Source organism: Chinchilla lanigera, unplaced genomic scaffold (genome assembly GCF_000276665.1).
Source record: "Chinchilla lanigera isolate Chin_1 unplaced genomic scaffold, ChiLan1.0 scaffold00156, whole genome shotgun sequence".
NCBI classification, from domain to species: Eukaryota; Metazoa; Chordata; class Mammalia; order Rodentia; family Chinchillidae; genus Chinchilla; species Chinchilla lanigera.
In genome coordinates this window covers 1,399,112-1,417,954 of record NW_004955557.1, presented here as the reverse complement: position 1 = coordinate 1,417,954, position 18,843 = coordinate 1,399,112, and the positions used below count along the sequence as shown (strand labels likewise).

General features: G+C 38.9%; 1 protein-coding gene across 3 annotated transcripts in view; it reads right to left on the bottom strand.

Moving 5' to 3' along the window:
- Positions 1–18,843, bottom strand: part of Atp7a (ATPase, Cu++ transporting, alpha polypeptide) — a 160,255-nt gene that overhangs the window by 97,771 nt on the left and 43,641 nt on the right. For all 3 annotated transcript variants that reach the window (XM_005412629.2, XM_005412628.2, XM_013508826.1), the window contains exon 2: positions 10,024–10,164. In XM_005412629.2, coding sequence (XP_005412686.1) covers positions 10,024–10,143 — 120 coding nt within the window. In that variant the 5' untranslated portion in view covers positions 10,144–10,164. The remainder of the gene's footprint in view (positions 1–10,023; positions 10,165–18,843) is intronic.

Sequence of the window (18,843 nt, the reverse complement as noted above, 5' to 3'; positions counted from 1 at the left end):
TTATGTGAACCAGTTTCATGGTTAAAACAGTTTTACTATAATTAGCACAGACACTATTATACAATTTATAAGATTCAGCTTCTATTCTGGCCTCCAGCATCAGCCTTACCTTAAATCAAAGGAGGAGGTTTAACTGGTTTCAGGGTCATACTTACTACTCACTGACATTAACTCCATTTATTTTGTTTTGTGTTTTTGTTTTTGTTTTGTTTTCTGAGACAGGGTCTCACTGTGTAGTTCAGGCTAGCCTTGAAACTATTGTAGCCCAGGCTGGCCTCACATTTGCGGCAATCCCCCTGCACTCAAGAGCTGAGATTATAGGCCCAATTACCATGCACGGCCAAAATTAACTCATTTTTAGAGCTTCAGCAATGAAGATTGCAGAGCTACTTTTATTATCCTCTTTCTTAATCAACAAAGTAGCTCTGCAGTCTTCATGATTAGTGGAAAATTACAAAATGTTTTTATAAATTTGGATAATTTGGAAGACAAACTCACTGGAGAAAATCTGCAGCACAGTAAACAAAATAATTACCTGCTACCTCCAGCTTTTCCAACACGGCTCTTTCACCAGAGAAAACTAAAAGCAATTCTATCCTTTTAGTGTTCTGAGGGGTGGGAAGAAATGCACGAGCCTCTAAAACTGGTGCTATGCCAAAGTAGATGGTTAATACAAAGGAAAATCTAATTTTGAAGCACACAAAGATGGAAACAGCCATATCTAAGTATTTACATGAATGCCTCAGGGGCAGAAAACTTAGGAGAAGGCATATTACAGTACAAATAAAGGGGCTTGGGGTTGCTTGGTTGGTTGGTTTGGTTGGTTTTAGTAGTAGTAGGGTCTTCATACTAAACTACATCCCCAGTTCTTTTTCATTTTTTATTTTTGAGACAGGATAAGTCACTAAATCACCCAGGCTGGGCTTGAACTTGTGATCCTCCTGCCTCAGTCTCCCAGAGGGTTGGGATTACAGGAATGTACCACCATGCCCAGCCAAATAAAACTTTTCTACCCAAACTATCAACAGTCTTAGCTTATACGCCTACCCAAGATGAAAACGCCTGGTGTCTATCAAGGGCCTTCTGACAGACCCTCTGAAGAGTATCTCTGACTGCCAATCAACAACTACAACCCCTTTCAGCCTGAAGAAACCAGAGAGGTCATCGCCCGTTACTTCCTCACGGCAGTTTGGGTTACTTCTTCAAAGGGGGGGAATGTTTTAGGCAGCTGAGTTAGACAGAAATATTGTAGGCAGTCAGACAGGGCCAGGCCGTGGAAGGAACCAACAAGAAAGACAAGATAAGATACGTATTGGCTGTGGGCCAGACCTCAAGACAAAGGACTAAACAAATTCGCCCACATATCTCCCTAGGTGTAAACATCAGGGATTAATATTCTAAATAGGTAGCGATCACCTTGGAAAGTCCCTGACCCAACCCCTTACAGGAAAAGCCCCTGTTGTGTATTCATGCCCGCTTGCTTTGTGACTCGCTTCCCCATTCGATCCCAATTTAATCAATTTTACTTGAACAATTCTTATTGGCTGACCATAGTTTTGTCCATTTTCCCCTACCTTGGACCCACCTCACCTTGTGGTTTTGCTCTATAAAAGTCCCTAGAAAAGACAAGTCTTGGGGCAACCCACTCGGGCCCCCCTTCTGTCCCTCTCTTGGACAGAAGGTTTCTTTCCCTCAATAAATATATTCTGCTCTTAAAAAAAAAGGCTTAGCTAATCACAGTGCATAGTCAACAAATAAGAAATAATGCTTTTTTTCCTCTACAAATAGTAAAATGGAAACAAAGTTTATTTTGCTGTCTGGCAAAAATGAATAGGAAACTAAAAGGTGGGGAAAAATCACCCACAGCTTCAGATTTGAAAAGAAAGAACTGCCCACATACTAGCCCCACATTTCACATGACTCCTGAATTAAGGAAATGTATCAAACTTCATAAAGGAGTATGATGTGCCAATTACTCAATGTTCTGTAATAAAAACAATGAAAACTGAAGCAAATCTGCTCAAAATCTTCTGAAAAGTCAGAATAGCATACAAGAATACTGTAGAGATGATAAAGTATAAATCCTGTCTTTCACTGAAATGTCAGAACCACTTTGAAATCTCTGAATGGGTAAAAAGTACTGTTTAGAGTAAAAATAATTAAAAAGTAGAGCTTCCCATAAGTATCCAATCTACAGAAATATAAGATGTTCTAGTTGCCATGTAATGATTTACACATTTAAATATATAACTAGCTTCTGATAATTAGAATCCATTGGATCTCTAATATTAAATCTTGTGGGAAATCTGAGGTCCACTTAGACAAAGCTTTCTTTAGAAATTAACATCTTCTCTGGGTAGCATTTAAAAATGCATTTTTGTTCATGTGAATCTACATTAGTCACAGGAAAATCATTCTGGGATAGAAGATGATCAAATTTCAAAGTGGCATTTTACTTTCCACTATCACTATAATAAAAATTGCATAAAAACAAAATTAGAAGCCAGTCAAGGTGGCACTTGCCTGTAATCCCAGCACTCAGGAGGCAAAAACAGGAGGCTCACCATAAGTTCCAGGCCAGCCTGAGTTACAGAGTAAGTTCAAAGCCAGACTGAACTACAAGGTGAGATCCGGTCTCAAAAAAAAAAGTACACTGGGCCAGGCATATAGCTCAGTGGCACAAGCGCCTGACTGGCAAGTGCAAGGTCCTGAGTTCGATTCCGGGTACAAAAAAAAATGTTCAGAAAGCCTCTAGCAAGTAGAACCATCGTCAATATAAATAGATATGGGGGAGTGTTTGCTTAGTTTTTGAGACAGGGTCTCACTGTATAGTCCAAGCTGGTCTTAAACACACTGTGTAGCCTAGGCTGGCCTCAAATTCGTGGTGATCCTCCTGCCTCAGTTTCCCAAGGGCTGTGCCACCATGCCAGGTACACGCCCAGTACCATCATCAATATAAAGTTGTTTTCTGGTTTTTTGTTTTGTTTTCATACTGGGCGGGACATCATGCAAATGAGAACACAATTCAGCTAAAACAACATGTCTGGGGATTGACTCATTATGCCCTCTCCATGAAAAAAAATGTTCACAAGTAATCAATTCATAGCATATTTTTAAAAGTTTCCATATATTTATTGTTCTTACAGCACAAATCTTCACATTTTTGGCAAGAAAGAGATAATGTCAATTTTGTTAGACCCTTCAATACAACTTGAAGCCGTGGAAAACAGGTGCAAAATGAAATTGAATGGGAAAGTGCTGAAATTATCTATACTATCAGTGTTAAGAATCTTGAAGAGTGACTGGGGATAAGAAGGAGGCAGCAGTAAAAAGGTTTGAAAATGGCAACTAGTATGGAGAGACACTAAGTAATTCCAACCCACTAGTCAGGAATCTCTACCTTAACAGAGTAAATAGGGAGGAAAGCCTGGACCAACTCGTAGAAGCAAATGGAACTGAGAAGAACATCATGCAAATGAGTAGCAAGGATTCTCGCAGGTGACAGATATAAGGAAATTTCTTCAGTTAGTCTCTCTTGTGTATCCTTTAAGTATTCACTGGCCAACTGATGCTTAACATGAGAATGCCTAGCTTGCTCAACATTTAAAACTCAAACAATGTAATACACTGTATTAAGAGAAAAAAGAAAAGCATCCTATCTCTAGATGAAGAAAAACCACTTGTGTAGGGTGTGGTAGCACATAGGTGTAATCACAGCACTTGGGAGGCTGAGGCAGGAGGATTGGCACAAACTTGAGGCAGCCTAGGCTACAGGGTGAGTTCAAGACCAGACTGAATTACATAATAAGACCCTGACTCAAAAAAAATAGACACTACATCTACATAACTTTCCTTGTTTTCACATTAAACAATAATAAAAATATTCTGCTAGTATGCAAAATACCATTTACAACAGCATTCAAAAATATCTTTATACAAACTTATAAAGTAGTAATAAAATGTAAATGAAAGGAAAATTAACCAGAATACACAACTTTAAAAAATAATAAAAAACAATAGAATCACATTACTTGACTTTAATACTTACTATGAACCACATTTTATTTGTTTGTTTGCTGGGTCACAGTCTCATTGCATAGTCTAGGCTGGCCTTGAAATTGCTATGTAGCCCAGGCTGGTCTTAAACTCAAGATGGTCCTGCCTTAGCCCCCCAAGTACTCAAATTACAGGCATGTGTCAAAACACATGGCTAAAAAAAGATTTTTGGTTTTAGTTAGCTTAGGTATATAAACATTTTCCTTTATCACCAAAAGGAAAGAAAATGTCTACCTAACTGAATTAACTTATATACTGTTAAGTATAGGTGGAGATTAATTTTGCTTATGTGCATATATAGCTATAATTTTTCCAGTTCTGTTTGGCCTTTTTTTTTTAGTACCAGGAATCAAACTCAGGACGTTGTGCCTGCCAGGCAGGCACTTGTGCCACTGAGCTATATCCCCAGCCCTGGCCACCGACTCTTAAAAAGTTTATTTTTTTATTTCCTACTGGGAACTGAAGACAGGGCCTTGGCACTGAGACACAACCCCAGTTTATTCTTCATTTTATATTTTGAAACAGGGACTCACTAATTTGCCAAGTTACTTAGACTGGGTTCAAACTTATAATCCCTCTGCATCAGCCTCCTAGAGTACTGGGTTTACAAAGATATACAACCACACGCAGATGAAAATTTTATCCTTTATATTTTTTATTAATACATTTTTGTGGTGCATGATGACTACTTTCAATGTATTTAGTACATGTACGTGACACATGTTCTTCTTAGGTACCCTATCCTACCCTTCCCATTCCCTCCATCTCTTGGGACCCTTTACTTTTCCAAAAGGCCTGTTTCTCTATTTCCTTTCACCTATATTTCATTTTTCTAATTTATTTATGCTTTTGTTTTCTCCTATAAGAGAAACCATACAGTACTTAAACTTGTGTATCTGATTTATTTCTCTTAACTTTATGGTCTTGAGGTCAATTCATTTTCTTACAGAAGGTGCAAACTTACCCATTTTTATAGCATAGTAGCAATTCACTATATATAACTGCTATATTGTCTTTATCTATTCACCTGTGGATGGACACAGAGGCTGCTTCCAAGATTTGGCTACCATGAACTGTGCTGCTGTGAACATGGGTATTTGTGTATCACTGTAATAGGATGTTTTTAACTCTTTGGGGAAGATACCTAGAAGAGAAATAGTTGAGTCAAGTGGAATTTGTAGTCATATTTTTTGAGGAATCTCGGATTTCCATAGTGATTGTACCAGGTTACATTTCCATTAACAATTTAGAAGGGTTTGTTTTCCTCTGCACCCTCTCCAGCATTTGTTATTATTATTTAATTTCTTGACAATAGGCATTCTTTCTAGAGTAAGATGAAATCTCAGTTTTAATTTGCATTTTCCTAATGGCCAAAGATACTGAACAATTTTTCATGCATTTGCCGTTTGTACTTCTTTTTATTAGAAGGGCCTGCTCATGTCAGTACCCCATTTTTGATTAAGTCTTTTATTTGGAAGGTCTAATTCACTTGAGTTCGTTATATATTCTAGATATTAGCCCTCTTTCTGAAAAGTAGATGGCATGCACCACCACGCCCAGCTTTGTGGGTGATTTTTATTTTCAATGCACAATAATCTGATAGTATAGATGGAATAATTTTGATTCTTCTTTATTTAGTTAAGCATGCTTTATGAACTAGTATGTGGATAAAGTTCCATGTGCTACTGGACAAGAATGTGCAATAAAATAGAACATTATATAGATATCTATTGAATCCACGTATTTGAAGATATAGTTCAGTTCTGATATTTCTTTGAAAATTTTTTCTTTAGCTGATCTCTTTGCAAAAATAAGGTATTGAAGTCACTCACTGTTGACCTTATGGGGAAATTCGATTTGGTTCTCAACCAATTTGGTTTGTTACCAGAATCATGGAAAGAATTAAGTTCATGAACCAAGGTACCACTGTATATATTTATGTTATCTCTTCCCATTAAATTGTTCCATTTACTAATATAAAGTGATCATCCTTGCTTTTTTCTCTTCAGTTTGAGGTTGAGCTTTGTCTGGGAATAAAATTGCTACCCCAGCTTGCATTTGGGTTCCTGTTGCATGGAATATTATTTTCTATCCTTTGATTTCTTGTTTACAAATTTCATCTTTGATTGAGTTCTGCATTTTGATCCATTCTGCCAAATTCTGTCTTTTCATTGGGAAATTAATGTCATTTACATTGAGAGTTGTAACTAAAAGGTACTGACTTATTTATTCCTGCCATTGCATTATTTTGCTTCACTCCTTTATTTTTCCCTTTTCATTTAACTACTCACCTTGTTTGGTGTATTCACTCCATCTGAGCTTTTTACTTTGTTGGCTTCATTTTCTCTGTCCAAGACATTCTTAAGTATTTTATAGAGTGCTGGTTTAGTGTTTATGAATCTCTTAAAGCACTGTCACAGAAAGATCTTACTTCTCCATCAACTTTGAAAGATAGTTTTTCAAGATATATTAGTCTGGGTTGGAAGATGTTTTCTTTGAGGCTTGAAATACTTCAAGATTTCATGACTTAAAGTTTGTGTTGAGAAGTCAGCTGTGATCCTAATGAGTTTACATTTATACAGGATTTTATGCTTTGCTCTGACACCTTTTCAGATTCTTTTTTGTTGCACATCTGGGAATTTGCCTGTCACAGGGAGCTTCTATTTTCAATGCAGTCATTTAATATCTGTGGGCCTCACTTTCCTGTATGTTGAGTTCTCTCCTCATATACAGAAAAGTTTTCTGCTATGATTTCTGCAAACAGAGTTTTTTATTCTATGTGTGCTGCCTCATAATTTTTCCTCTAACTCTAATTAGCCTTAGGTTAGTCTTCTTAGCGTCATTTAGTAGCTGTTCAATAGATTTTTCTTCCTCTCGTATCATTTTTAAGGCTTCTCTGAGTAAATCATCATGTATTGCATTTTGTCAATTTCCAAAACCCTACCTTTAAATTGGTCATTCTGCTATCTGTCAATTCTATAGGATTCTTTATTTCTGGGATTCCTGTTTGGCAATTTTTGGTGGAGTCTGTATCCTTCATAAATTTGTCACTCATACTCAGAATCATTTTGGTCAGCTCTTCCAATCAGCTATTTCTCCAGTAACAACAATGGTTATTTCATATGATATTTCCACTACTATGCTATGTCATCTTTGAACTTGCCGAGTTTCTTTACATCCACTTTCAATCATTTTGCACAGCACAGATTTTTTTGTTTGCTTTGTTGTCCATCAGTGCCCCTTGGGTCTACACTTGGGGAGTTGGGAGTCTTTGGGGGCATTTTGTTGCCGTATTTTTTCATGTTTTTCTTTTTGTGTGTGTGCTGAGGTTTGAGGAAAAATGGAATGAAGAAAGTCTACTGCAGACATGAGGATCTCTTTAGTTACATTCTGTTCTCCAGCGATGTATTCTTGGCTTTCTTTATGAAAAGGTATTTTTTACTACTTAAACATACAGTTGACCCTTGACTTAAGAACTCAATTCGTTTACAAGGGTTGGTTGTAACTCAAGTTGGTTGTAAGCCAAGATGATTTTTTCCATAAGAAACAATGGAAATACCCATAATGCACTCTGAACCCCCCCAAAGCACTCCTTAACTAACCTTTCATAATAAAAAAGGGTTGTATAATGTGCATAATTTGTAAGAAACAACAATAATTCTCCTAATGTACTCACCAAAAAGTTATAAAATGTACCTAGTTTGCCAGAAACAATAATTTCATAATGTATTTAGCATTCAAGGTGACATCTTTGACTTCTAAGAAGGGAAGATGAAATGGAAAGTGGTTATTGTTTGAAAGGAGCATCCCCTCTGCCCATAAGAACATCAGGAATCTGGTTCCCTGGTGTCCTCTCTCTCCTTGGGAGGGTCTGTAGCCCACTAGAACCTGCTTCTGGCTCACTAGGTCTCAACCTATTCAGGGCTAAAAACTGGACTGAGGTCATCTGTTTCTGCATTCTGCTTTCCTTCAATATTGTTTTTTTCAATTGTGATTGCTTCCTTTACCTTTTTTTCCTTCCTTAGCTTCTTTTTTTAGCTTTTTTAGGGCCATTTTGGTAGCATTTGATAATTAGAGCAATTATATAAAGCACTGAATAATCACATCCAAAATCACATCCACAAACACATGCATCTGGGCTCAAACTGATGTTTATGTATGCTTACATACGCTTTTCTGAGATCGTGAGTCTTTATTTACAATCACACAAGTGGCTGGCATTCGGGTCACAACTCAAGACTTTGATGGTAAGTTAAACCTAAACTTCCGATCATGACCAAAGTTTTTCATGTTAGACCGGTCATAATTTGAGGATCCATTGTACTCAAGCACCCCTTAACTAACCTTTCATAAGGTTTACTTGAGTTGGATCCTGAAACTGTATTAAAAAAAGAGAATTTCTACTGGTTATAAAGGCATGAACACATTTGACCAGAGAGAGAAAAAGAGCAAGAGATCAAAGAGAGATAAATAGAAAGTAGATAGAAGTTGAAATACTTACTCAAATTACACATTCCATTGTTTTAAAAATATTGTAACATATGTTAATTTGCTTTATTTATGCTAAAAAGTTTTTTCTTTGCTCTTTTTGAGACAGGGTCTCGCTATGCAGTTCAGGCTGGCCTTGAGCTCACTTTGTACCCAGGCTGGTCTTGAACTCACAACGATCCTCCTGCCTCAGCCTCCCAGTGCTGGGATTACAGGCATGAGCTACCATGCCCAGCTTTATACTAAAAGTTTATCTCAGTTCATTGAAAAAAAAGCATGTGTTATCTGTTTCTTTTTTGTAAGAATCATTTTGGTTTATGTCTTGTACCATTTTTAACATAATGGTATATATTATAATAACTATTGTTACCCTTTATTTGGTTATGAAAATGTTTTCCTAGAATCACACTGTAATACCAACGCAACATACCAGAACCTATGAGACCCAAATAATGAATACTATTCAAGATGGAAGTTCATTGCTGCCAATGCTTACATTAGAAAACAAAAGCAACCTAGTGATGCACCTCGAGGTACTAGACAAGCAAGAACTCTGCAAACTCAAACCTAGTTTAAGAAGGAAAATCATAAAGATCAGAGCAGAAATGAACAAAATTAAGACAAAAATAAATACAAAGAACCAAGGAATTGATGTAATAGTTTTTATCTAGATGCCTCCTTAAAGCCTCTTGCACTCATAGGTAGGGTTTTGGGCAGGTTAGTTCATTCATATTCAGATTTTTTAGGTAGTGGTTGTTTCTTTTGTTTTGTTGAAACAGGCTCTGACTATGTAGCCCAGTCTGGATTTGAACTTATAAACCAGGCTGGCCTCAAATTCATGAGGATCCTTCTGCCTCAGCCTCTTGAGTGCTGGAATTACAGCCATGTACCATCATGCCTGGATTCAGATATTTTTAAACTGAATTATTTTCTTTTTCTTTTTTGTAAAGAAGAATTAAGAAGACAAAGAAAATTTATTTAGCTCCCTGGTTAGAAATTTAATAATCTTTATTACCAAATGGATCCGAGCCTCTGCTTTTATCCCAGCATCGGAAGTAATTTTCTAACACAATTCTAGTCACCAGCATTTGACTTCACTGATTTCCAGAGTGTCTTGGTCACTTTTCTCTTGCTGCTGAGACAGAATACCTGACCCCCAAATTTAAGGAAGGAAAGGTTTATTTAGCTCACAGTCTGTGGAGGTTTCAATCTATAGTGGGCTGGCTCCAAAGCAGGGTGGCACATGGCAGAGGGCAACAGTTCACGGTGGTGGAAGACAGCCAAAAGCAGCAAAAGCAAAAAGGAGGGAGTGGCAGCAAGCAGCCTCTTTCTTTCCTTCACATATGCAAACTATCCCCTCCAGGGTGGCTGTAGCACTCACACCCATGAATCAATCCTAAACTCTAAAGCCTACCCCAGGACTGCATGTGGCTTTGGGGAGACATCCAGGCATAAACCATCACACAGAGAATAACTTACTTTAATATGATGCACACCATTCACGTTTCCAATATGCTGTTCAATGGTCCAAACACAGGAATTACATGTCATTCCCTCAACAGAGATGGTAACAGAATTCACACTAATACTTGCATCCATTTTGATTTCTTCTTTGCATTCCTGTTAGAAACAATAAGCCCAGTAATTTCAGTGATAGAAATAATGTTTTTTCAAATTGCCCCCACCTCCCCAATTGAAAATGTGCTAGTAATAAGTGTCAGCATTCTTTTCTATTTGCTTATGAAAAAGTTTTTTTTACCTTTGATGAGATAAAGGGAAGTGATTTCTATGACTAAGTTAACTGAAAACAAAAATATGCAATACTCAAATAGTAAAAGTAGCATTTAGAGAGTGATTTCCTGGTTACTAAACATTTTTCCATACATAATCCAATTTAATATTGGAAGGAGACGGAATGAAGAAACAAAAATGACAAAAATTACTTACAATAGCCAACAAGGTCCTACATCATTTCCTACACCTGCCTCTCTAACATCTATGACCTCTTCTATCACTCACCAAACTTTTCTCTGTGCCTGCCAAGCATACCAGCTATTCTTCGAGTCAAGCTGACTCCCACCTCATAGCTTTTGCTTTAGCTATTTCCTTACTTTGGGACTTTCACCTTCCAGATATCTACATGGCTTTGTGCTAACCTAATCTTTTTAACAAGGCCTATGTTATCCATCTTTTTAAAGTTGTACCTAAAGTAGATATGGTAGCACATGCCTATAATCTCAGAACTCAGACTGAGGCAAGAGGACCTAAAGTTTGAGCTTAGCCTGAGCAATTTGATAATTTAGGAAGTTCCCTTCTCAAAATAAAAAATAAAATAAAATAGAGCTAAGGACGTGGTTAGTGTGAAGGCCCTGGTTCAACCTTCAGCACCACAATAAAACTGCATCCTACATCACTTCCACATGCATATACACTGATTGTCCTTAGTTGTAAGGCAAGTGCTTTATCACTAAGCTATAGCCTCAATACCCAAAGAAATGTTAATTCAACTCTTTTATCCATTCTTCAATAAATTCTTTTTGAATTGCAAGAGTTCCTGATATATTCTGGATATTAACTTGTCAAATATCAATTTCAAATATTTTCACCTCTTCTATGGGTTGTCTGTCCACTCTCTTGACAGTGCCTTTGATGTATAATTTTTTAAAATTCTGATCACATCCAATTTACCTATTTTTTGTTGCCTCTATGCACTTTTTCAATACAAAAACTTTTGATGGGTGGGTATGGAGGTGCATGCCTCCAATCCCAGTACTCAGGAGGCTGAGCCAGGAGGATCATTGCAAGTTTGAGGCCAGCCTGGGCTACAAAGTGAGCACAAGGCCAGCCTGAACTGCATAGCAAGACCCTGTCTCAAAAAGACTGAATGACTGACTGACTGACTGATTAAATAAATAAATACATACATACATACATACATACATACAACAGGCCTGTAATTCACGTCTTGCTGTCACGTATCTCTGAACCACCAGTGATTTGTACTTGTACCATAGATAGTTCGAGCCAATGGGAAAGTGTTAAAGGGCTGAAAGAAAAATTCATCCCTAGGCCTCTCTCTCTTGGTTTTAATTTCAACTACAAGCCGGGTGTGGTGGCGCTTGCCTGTATTCCCAGCACTTGGGAGGCTGAGGCAGGAGGATCCTTGTGAGTTCAAGGCCAGCCTGGGGTACAAAGTGAGCTCAAGGCCAGCCTGAACTGCATAGCGAGACTCTGTCTCAAAAAGACAAAAAAAAAAATTAATTTCAACTACAACTACTTCAGAAATATTTTTTAATACATAATGTGACTAGATCTCAAATTATCATAATTATGAATCAATTTAGATTATTGACTTTTAGCCAGGCAAGATGGTACACACCTATAATCCCATCACTTGGGAGGCTGAGGCAGGAGGATCCCTATGAGTTTAAGGCTAGCCTCAACTACATAGTAAGATCCTGTCTCAAAAAAAATATATTGACTTTTGAAGTTACACTTATTCCAAATGCAACAGTTAACAATTTAGGGACTTCTGGGAAGATGGCAGAGGGTTGAACAGCAGAGAAAGAGACTCTCTTAGATTTGGTGTCCAGATAACTGGACTATAGCAAAGTGAGAAAAAGAAGGAAGGAAGTAGGTGCCCAGGACCCAGCAAGGATCTGAAGCAAGAACAAAAGTCCACAGGGAGAATGAAGAGAGACTTCAACAAATAAGAAGGAGGTGGCAAGTGGCATTTTCTCCCTGAGACCTGACTCACTAGATGGGAAGGGTAGCCCAAACCTGCAGATGAACAGTCACTACTGGTGACCCCAGAGGTCTCCACTGAGAAACACAACAGTAAAAGAGAGCAGGGAACACAGTGGACTGCAGTGGCTGGTGAGTTATTTCAGTCCAGATGTCCCCAAAGAGAGGGTGATTGGCCAGTAGCCATCTTGCAGAGGGGCCAACTGAACTCAGAACACAGAGCAACTGCTACCTCCATCTAGTGGCTCCCAGCGTTAGGGCAAAGGGGAACTGAGTTCAAGTCAGCAGGAAGTAAAAGAGCTGAGTTCAAGCTGGCAAGGAGCCAGGTTCAAGCCAGTAGGAATCAAACAGTGTTGCAGGCTGAATAAATCAGGTTACAGCCTCAAGCCACAAAGCAGCCTGAACTTGAATAGAACTAAAGATGCAGGCTTGTTGCAATTATCCACTGGCTGCTGAAAATCTATTGCTGACTTGCTGGGATTAATAAACATGGATCTGGGTTTTGATGCCCAATTTATCTATCAGTAACAGCAGAGCCACACTTTCAAGTAGACATTTTTTCTTCCTTTCATGTTGTTCTTTCTATATGAGTGTGAATACTGTTTCCAGTTTTTTTATATTGTTGTTCCATTCTGTTCTTTATATCTTACTTCTCTCTTTCCCTTCCACCTCTTACACCAGTCTCCGAAACTTTGTGTAATCTCTATCATGCAGCCTTGCTTACAATCTCTTTCTCTTGCTCCATTTCTCTATTTTTTCCTGCTGATGCCTTTCAAATTTTCTCTTCTGGGTGTGAAACAGCCACCTTAAGGGCATACATATTTACTGTAAGCAATTTTCTGATTTTAGATTGTTATATAACCACAAATACAGTTTGTACAGTTAAAGGTAGTGTTATGGTTTGTGTGTGGATGTCTCCCCAAAGCCTCATGCAGACATAGGGCAGGCTTTTACAGTTTATGACTGATTCACGGGTATGAGTGCTACACCCGCTCTGGGGCGGATAGTTTCTATATGTGAGGGAGAGAAAGAGGCTGCCCACCAGCTCTCCTCCCGTCGCTTTTGCTGTCTTCCCCTGCCATGAACTGTTGCCCTCTGCCATGTGCCACTCTGCTGTGGAGCCAGCTGAATATGGACTGAAACTTCCACAAACTGTAAACTAAATATACCTTTCCTTCCTTAATTTTGGGCATCAGGTATTTCGTCCCAGGAATGAGAGAAAGGTAACCAAGACAGAACTTGGTACCAGAGAAGTGGGGGCGTTGCTGTGACTATACTTGACCATGTGGTTCAAGAGCCTTTGGAAATGGCTTGTGGGAAGTGTTCAGAAAGGTTCGGAGATGTCACCTGAAAGACCAGAGCTGGAACACATTCAGCTGTTTGTATTGGAGATTCCGGTCACAGCTCAGAAGACCAGATGGCTGGTAGAAATTCTGCTGGTAGAGATGGGGAGCTTTCTGCTGGGAAGAAGGACTGCATTGGTTGTTGGACTGCAGATGATGTGTGTTATGGCTTGGCAGAAAGTTTGCCTGCATTTTGCTCGTGTCCAGAGACTTTCCCTGAGACTGAGATTGAGGGCAGTGGACTAATTCATCTGGCAAAAAAAATTTCAAGGCAGTCGAATGTTGGGGCAGTGGGATGGCTATTGTTGGGGGCTTTTAGCCAGATTTATATTAAGAATCAAGAGCAGGGGCTGGGGATTTAGCTCAGCGGCACAGTACCTGCCTGGCAAGCACAAGGTCATGAGTTCGATTTCCGGCAGCAGAAAATCAACTGAAAAAAAAATAATCAAGAGCAAAGAGCCCAGCAGGATGATTTAAAACCTTGTGAGTCTGGCCAGAAAGGAAGCTCCTGTAAAGCTGTGGAGTGCAAAGATAAGGCTGAGCAGATCTCCATTGCTGAGAAGGAACAAGAGAATATAAAAGACGGCCTGAGGTCATCACAAGAAGCAGCAAGTGTCCATTCCTTGCAGCCTCAAAACTGCAAAAGTGAAAGACAGAAAGCTGCAGAGCGCCAGGCTCCAAAATAGCAGTGGTGTCCTCACCAGGTTCCAGAATGGAGGCGGCACAGAGAATTTGCTCCTCAGAATTGGATTCAGAGTGCCCAGTGATCCAGGCACTCTACCCCTATGGCCAAGAGAGGGGAAAGCTGGACTACTGCTCCAGGTGGCAGCAGACCTTGGCATCATCCATGTGGCACTGGTTTTAGGTGCACACAGAATGCAAGAGTTCTGAGGTTAAAAAGGCTTCCACCTCAATTTCAGAAGGCCTAGGAGGCCAGGCAGTGTGCTCCTGACAGCGCAGTATGTGAAGCTGTGAGTGTGAAGCGAAAGGTGCAGTGTAAACCTCAGAAGTTTGGAAAAGCCAGGAACGTGCACTGTCTGAGGAAAGCTGCAACGAGGGAGCAAAGTGGGCCCAAGAGAGAAGCCGTGGGAGCTGTAACCACTGGAAGTGCCATAGGAGTGCAGTCATGCAAGCCCTTTGGAGCTCACAATGTGCCACAGATTGCTTCAGACGCTGGATTTGGAACTACAGGACATAATGTTAGCCCTGCTGGATTTTGGACTTGCTTTGGTCCCAATGCTTTGTATCCCCATTTGTAATTTTTGGAATGAAAATGATTATTTTGTGCTACTGAATGTTCGACACATTTAACTTTTCATTGTACAGGGGAATCACAGCTAAGAGTCTGCCTTAAATCTCAAGAGGAGACTTGGGACTTGGACTCTTCAGCAATGCTGAAAGTATTAGGACTTTGGCAACTCTTAGAGATGGACTAAAATGTCTTTTGCATAAAGGGATATCCATGAGTCTTTAGGGGGCTAGGGGTGGAATGTTAAGGTTTGTGTCTGGATGTCCCCCCAAAGCCTCTTGCAGACATGAGGCAAGCTTCTAGAGTTTATGATTGACTCATGGATATGAGTGTTAGACCCGCTCTGGGGCAGATAGTTTGCATATGTAAGGGACAGAAAGAGGCTGCCTGCCTGCTCTCCTCTCTCTTGCTCTTGCTGCTTCTGCTGTCTTCCCCTGCCATGAACTGCTGCCCTCTGCCATGCGCCACTCTGCCTTGGAGCCAGCTGAGTATGGACTGAAACCTAAACAAACTTTGAGCTAAATAAACCTTTCCTTCCTTAACTTTGGATGTCTGGTATTTTGTCCCAGCAACCAGAGAAAAGTAAGCAAGACAGGTAGTAAATCAATAGTTACCACAGTTTGTCATTTATTAGGCTATTTTTGATGCTATTGTTATTACTGACTGTGCTACTTTAGCTAAGGTGACAAAATTGTTACAATCTGTTGTTCTTCTTGATATGGCAAGACTGAGATTGCCTAAGGGTCATAAACAATGCCATAAGGCACTGCCAAAAAAGCAAGGTATAGGCCAAATAGGCAGTAACCTCTCATCCCCAATAAATTGAAGAAGTAAGACTTTTTTGTACCAGGAATTAGAACTCAGGACCTTGAACCAGGCAGGTGCTTGTGCCACTGAGCTATACCCCCAGCCCCAAGAGGTAGGATCTTGCAACAGACTCAAAACCCAATACCCAGTTATACCTGGAAGAAATCTCTGAGAAGTAGTTATTTCCTAAGGGTTCTAAGTACAAGCAATAAAGCTACTTGACATAAGCAACCAGGAATTAAACTTTAAAAATACAAATGAGAAGACAGTTAACCAACACATGAACCTAGATTCCCAGTTAACCAAAGACTAACCCAGAGGGTAGGAGCAACCCACTTTCTGTGCTCCCTTCTGTCCCTCTTAAAAAGAAGTTTTCTTTCTCTGAGTAAATTTTTCCTACTCGTAAGGAAAAAAGGGGAGGCAATGAGGTGCAACAATCAGAAAGACACCCAGCTGGATTCTCCGAACTCTGGTGTTAGTAACACCAGAACTAACAAAGCAGATGAATGAGGCTCTAGAAAAAAATCAGATCAGAAATAATTTCTCAGGTAAATACAGAGATGGTTACCATAATGAAAGACCTTGTTAAAAAAAAAAAAAAAAAAAAAAGGAAAGACCTTGTTAGCGGCTCTAGAGCAGATACAGATTGAAAAAAATAAAGAATCTTAGGAAAATGATGGAAACCATGAACTCTCAACATAGGAAAGAAATGGAATCCATGAAACAGATTCAAACAGATATATAACAGATTAAAAATTCCACTCGAAGTATATGCAGCAGAATGAGCCGTAACAAGAGACTAGGAAATATCAACCCAACATCTGCTAGATGATGCAAAGAATAACGTAATATTGATAGGAGTCAACAAAATGCAAGAGATAGTGCAAAGGACATTAAAAAACAGTTCACAGTAGTAATGAAAGAAAACTTCCCAAACATGGAAAAAAATTGACTATAGATGAGTAAGATATAAACAACTCCAATTACCCATGATCAAAACAAATCTACTCCAAGGAATATAATAGACAAAATTCTGGAAATTTAACAAAAGAACAGAATGCTACAACATGCTAGAGAAAAGAAACAAATCACCTATAAGGGAAAGTCCATCAGAATCGCAGCTGACTTCTGAACACAAACCTTCAAGCCAAAGAGAGCTTGGAAAGAAGTATTTCAAGCTGTAAAAGCAAAAAAACTTCCAACCCAGATTGATGTAACCTGCAAAACTATCTTTCAAAATTGATGGAGAGGCCAGGTGTGGTGGATTACATGCCTGTAATCCCAGCACTTGGGAGGCTGAGGCAGGAGGATCACTGTGAGTTCTAGGTCAGCCTGGGCTACACAGTGAGACACTGTCTCAATAAAAAAAATTAAAATAATGGAAAAGTAGGATACTTCCAGGAAAAAGAATACCTGAAGAAATTCAAAATCACCAAACCAGCACTCCAAAATGTTCTGAAGGACACTGTAGAAAGAGATAACAAAGATTAACACTCCATGAACCCAACAGAGTGATTGACCAAGCAAGGCAAACAATTAAACAGAGGGGAAAAACAGGGCACCAACAAGAGGAAAATACCATGACAAGGGTAAGTCAGTACATACCAGTTATAACCATCAATGTAAATGGTCTTAGTTCACCAATGAAAAGAAACAGACTGGTAAAATAAATCAAGAAGCAAGATACAAAATATGCTACATACAAGAAACACATTTAACTCAAAAATAAAATCACAGACTAAAAGTCAAAGGATGGAAAACAATACTACATGTGACAGAAACCTGGAAAAAAGTAGGGGTACCTATTCTACTTGCAATCAAAGTGATTTCTAGCAAAGATTCTTTTTTTTATTTTGTCTTTTTGAGACAGGATCTCACTATGCAGTTCAGGCTGGCCTTGAGCTCACTTTGTAGCCCAGGCTGGTCTCGAACTCACAATGATCCTCCTGCCTCAGCCTCCTAAGTGCTAGGATTACAGGCATGTGCCACCACAACCAGCTCAAAACAGATTAATAAAGACAAATAAGGTCACTATATCCTTGTAAAGGGAACAATCCAAGAGGAAAGTATAACAATCACACATGTATACAAAATTTGTAATAGATACTGGGAAATGGGAAGAAAATGTTCAAATGAGAAGGGAAACAAGTAGGGTGAGGGAGAACAAAAAGACAGGACAAGAAAAAAAATAGAAGGAAGCAATGGACACCAAGATTTTGTCAATAAGGAGAGGAAGAGGGTTGAAGGGAGGGTAAGGGAATGGGAAAAAACAGAAGCAGCAAGATATATCACATACAAATGCAAATTCCCTATGATGAATGTTGTAACTACATCTAAAATGTACCAATACAATTAAACAGCCAAAAAAATTCTATGTTAAGAAATTAAAGTATTAATATATAGTCTATATTTTGTTTTTAATATTTTGAAGCAACCATTAATCATGACCTCTACTTTGCCACATTGGCAAAGATTTTCATCTTACAGCAATCCATGACTTGCAAACAATCTGTATGTAAAAATAAACTGTCACTTAGAAACTCTATCTTCCTTCCTCTAGCCCAGAGGAGCCGCTACCATTAGAAGAAATATGAATCTTTAAATGAAACATAATGGAGTAAAGGAAGTAGTAGAACTGAATTAATTTAGAAGAGTTAGAACTAAATTTTTCTAGCTCAAAAAAGTTTCTCTACACTGCATGAGTTTTCTACTGTATAAAAGTTCATAATTTAGAGATTATGTTAATGTAGACCTTATTTTTCCAAACTTCATGAAAAATGTTAGCAATACTTAAAGTGAAAATAGTACAATAAATGTTTATATACACTCTCTGTTAACTCAAATGTTAACATTTTGCTATATTTGCTCTAATTTTCCACACTATTTGAATATAAGTTTTAAAGACTCCCACATGCCTTTCCAAAGAATATGGACTTTTCTTTTTTTTTTTTTTTGTTTTTCTCCGGTACCGGGAACCGAACTCACGACCTTGCTTTTGCCAGGCAGGCGCTTTTGCCGCTGAGCTAAATACGGACTTTTCTACATAACCATTATTTCAGCCGGGCATGGTGGTGCACGCTTATAATCCCAGCACTCGGGAGGCTGAGGCAGGAGGATCGTTGCAAGTTCGAGACCAGCCTGGGCTACAAAGTGAGC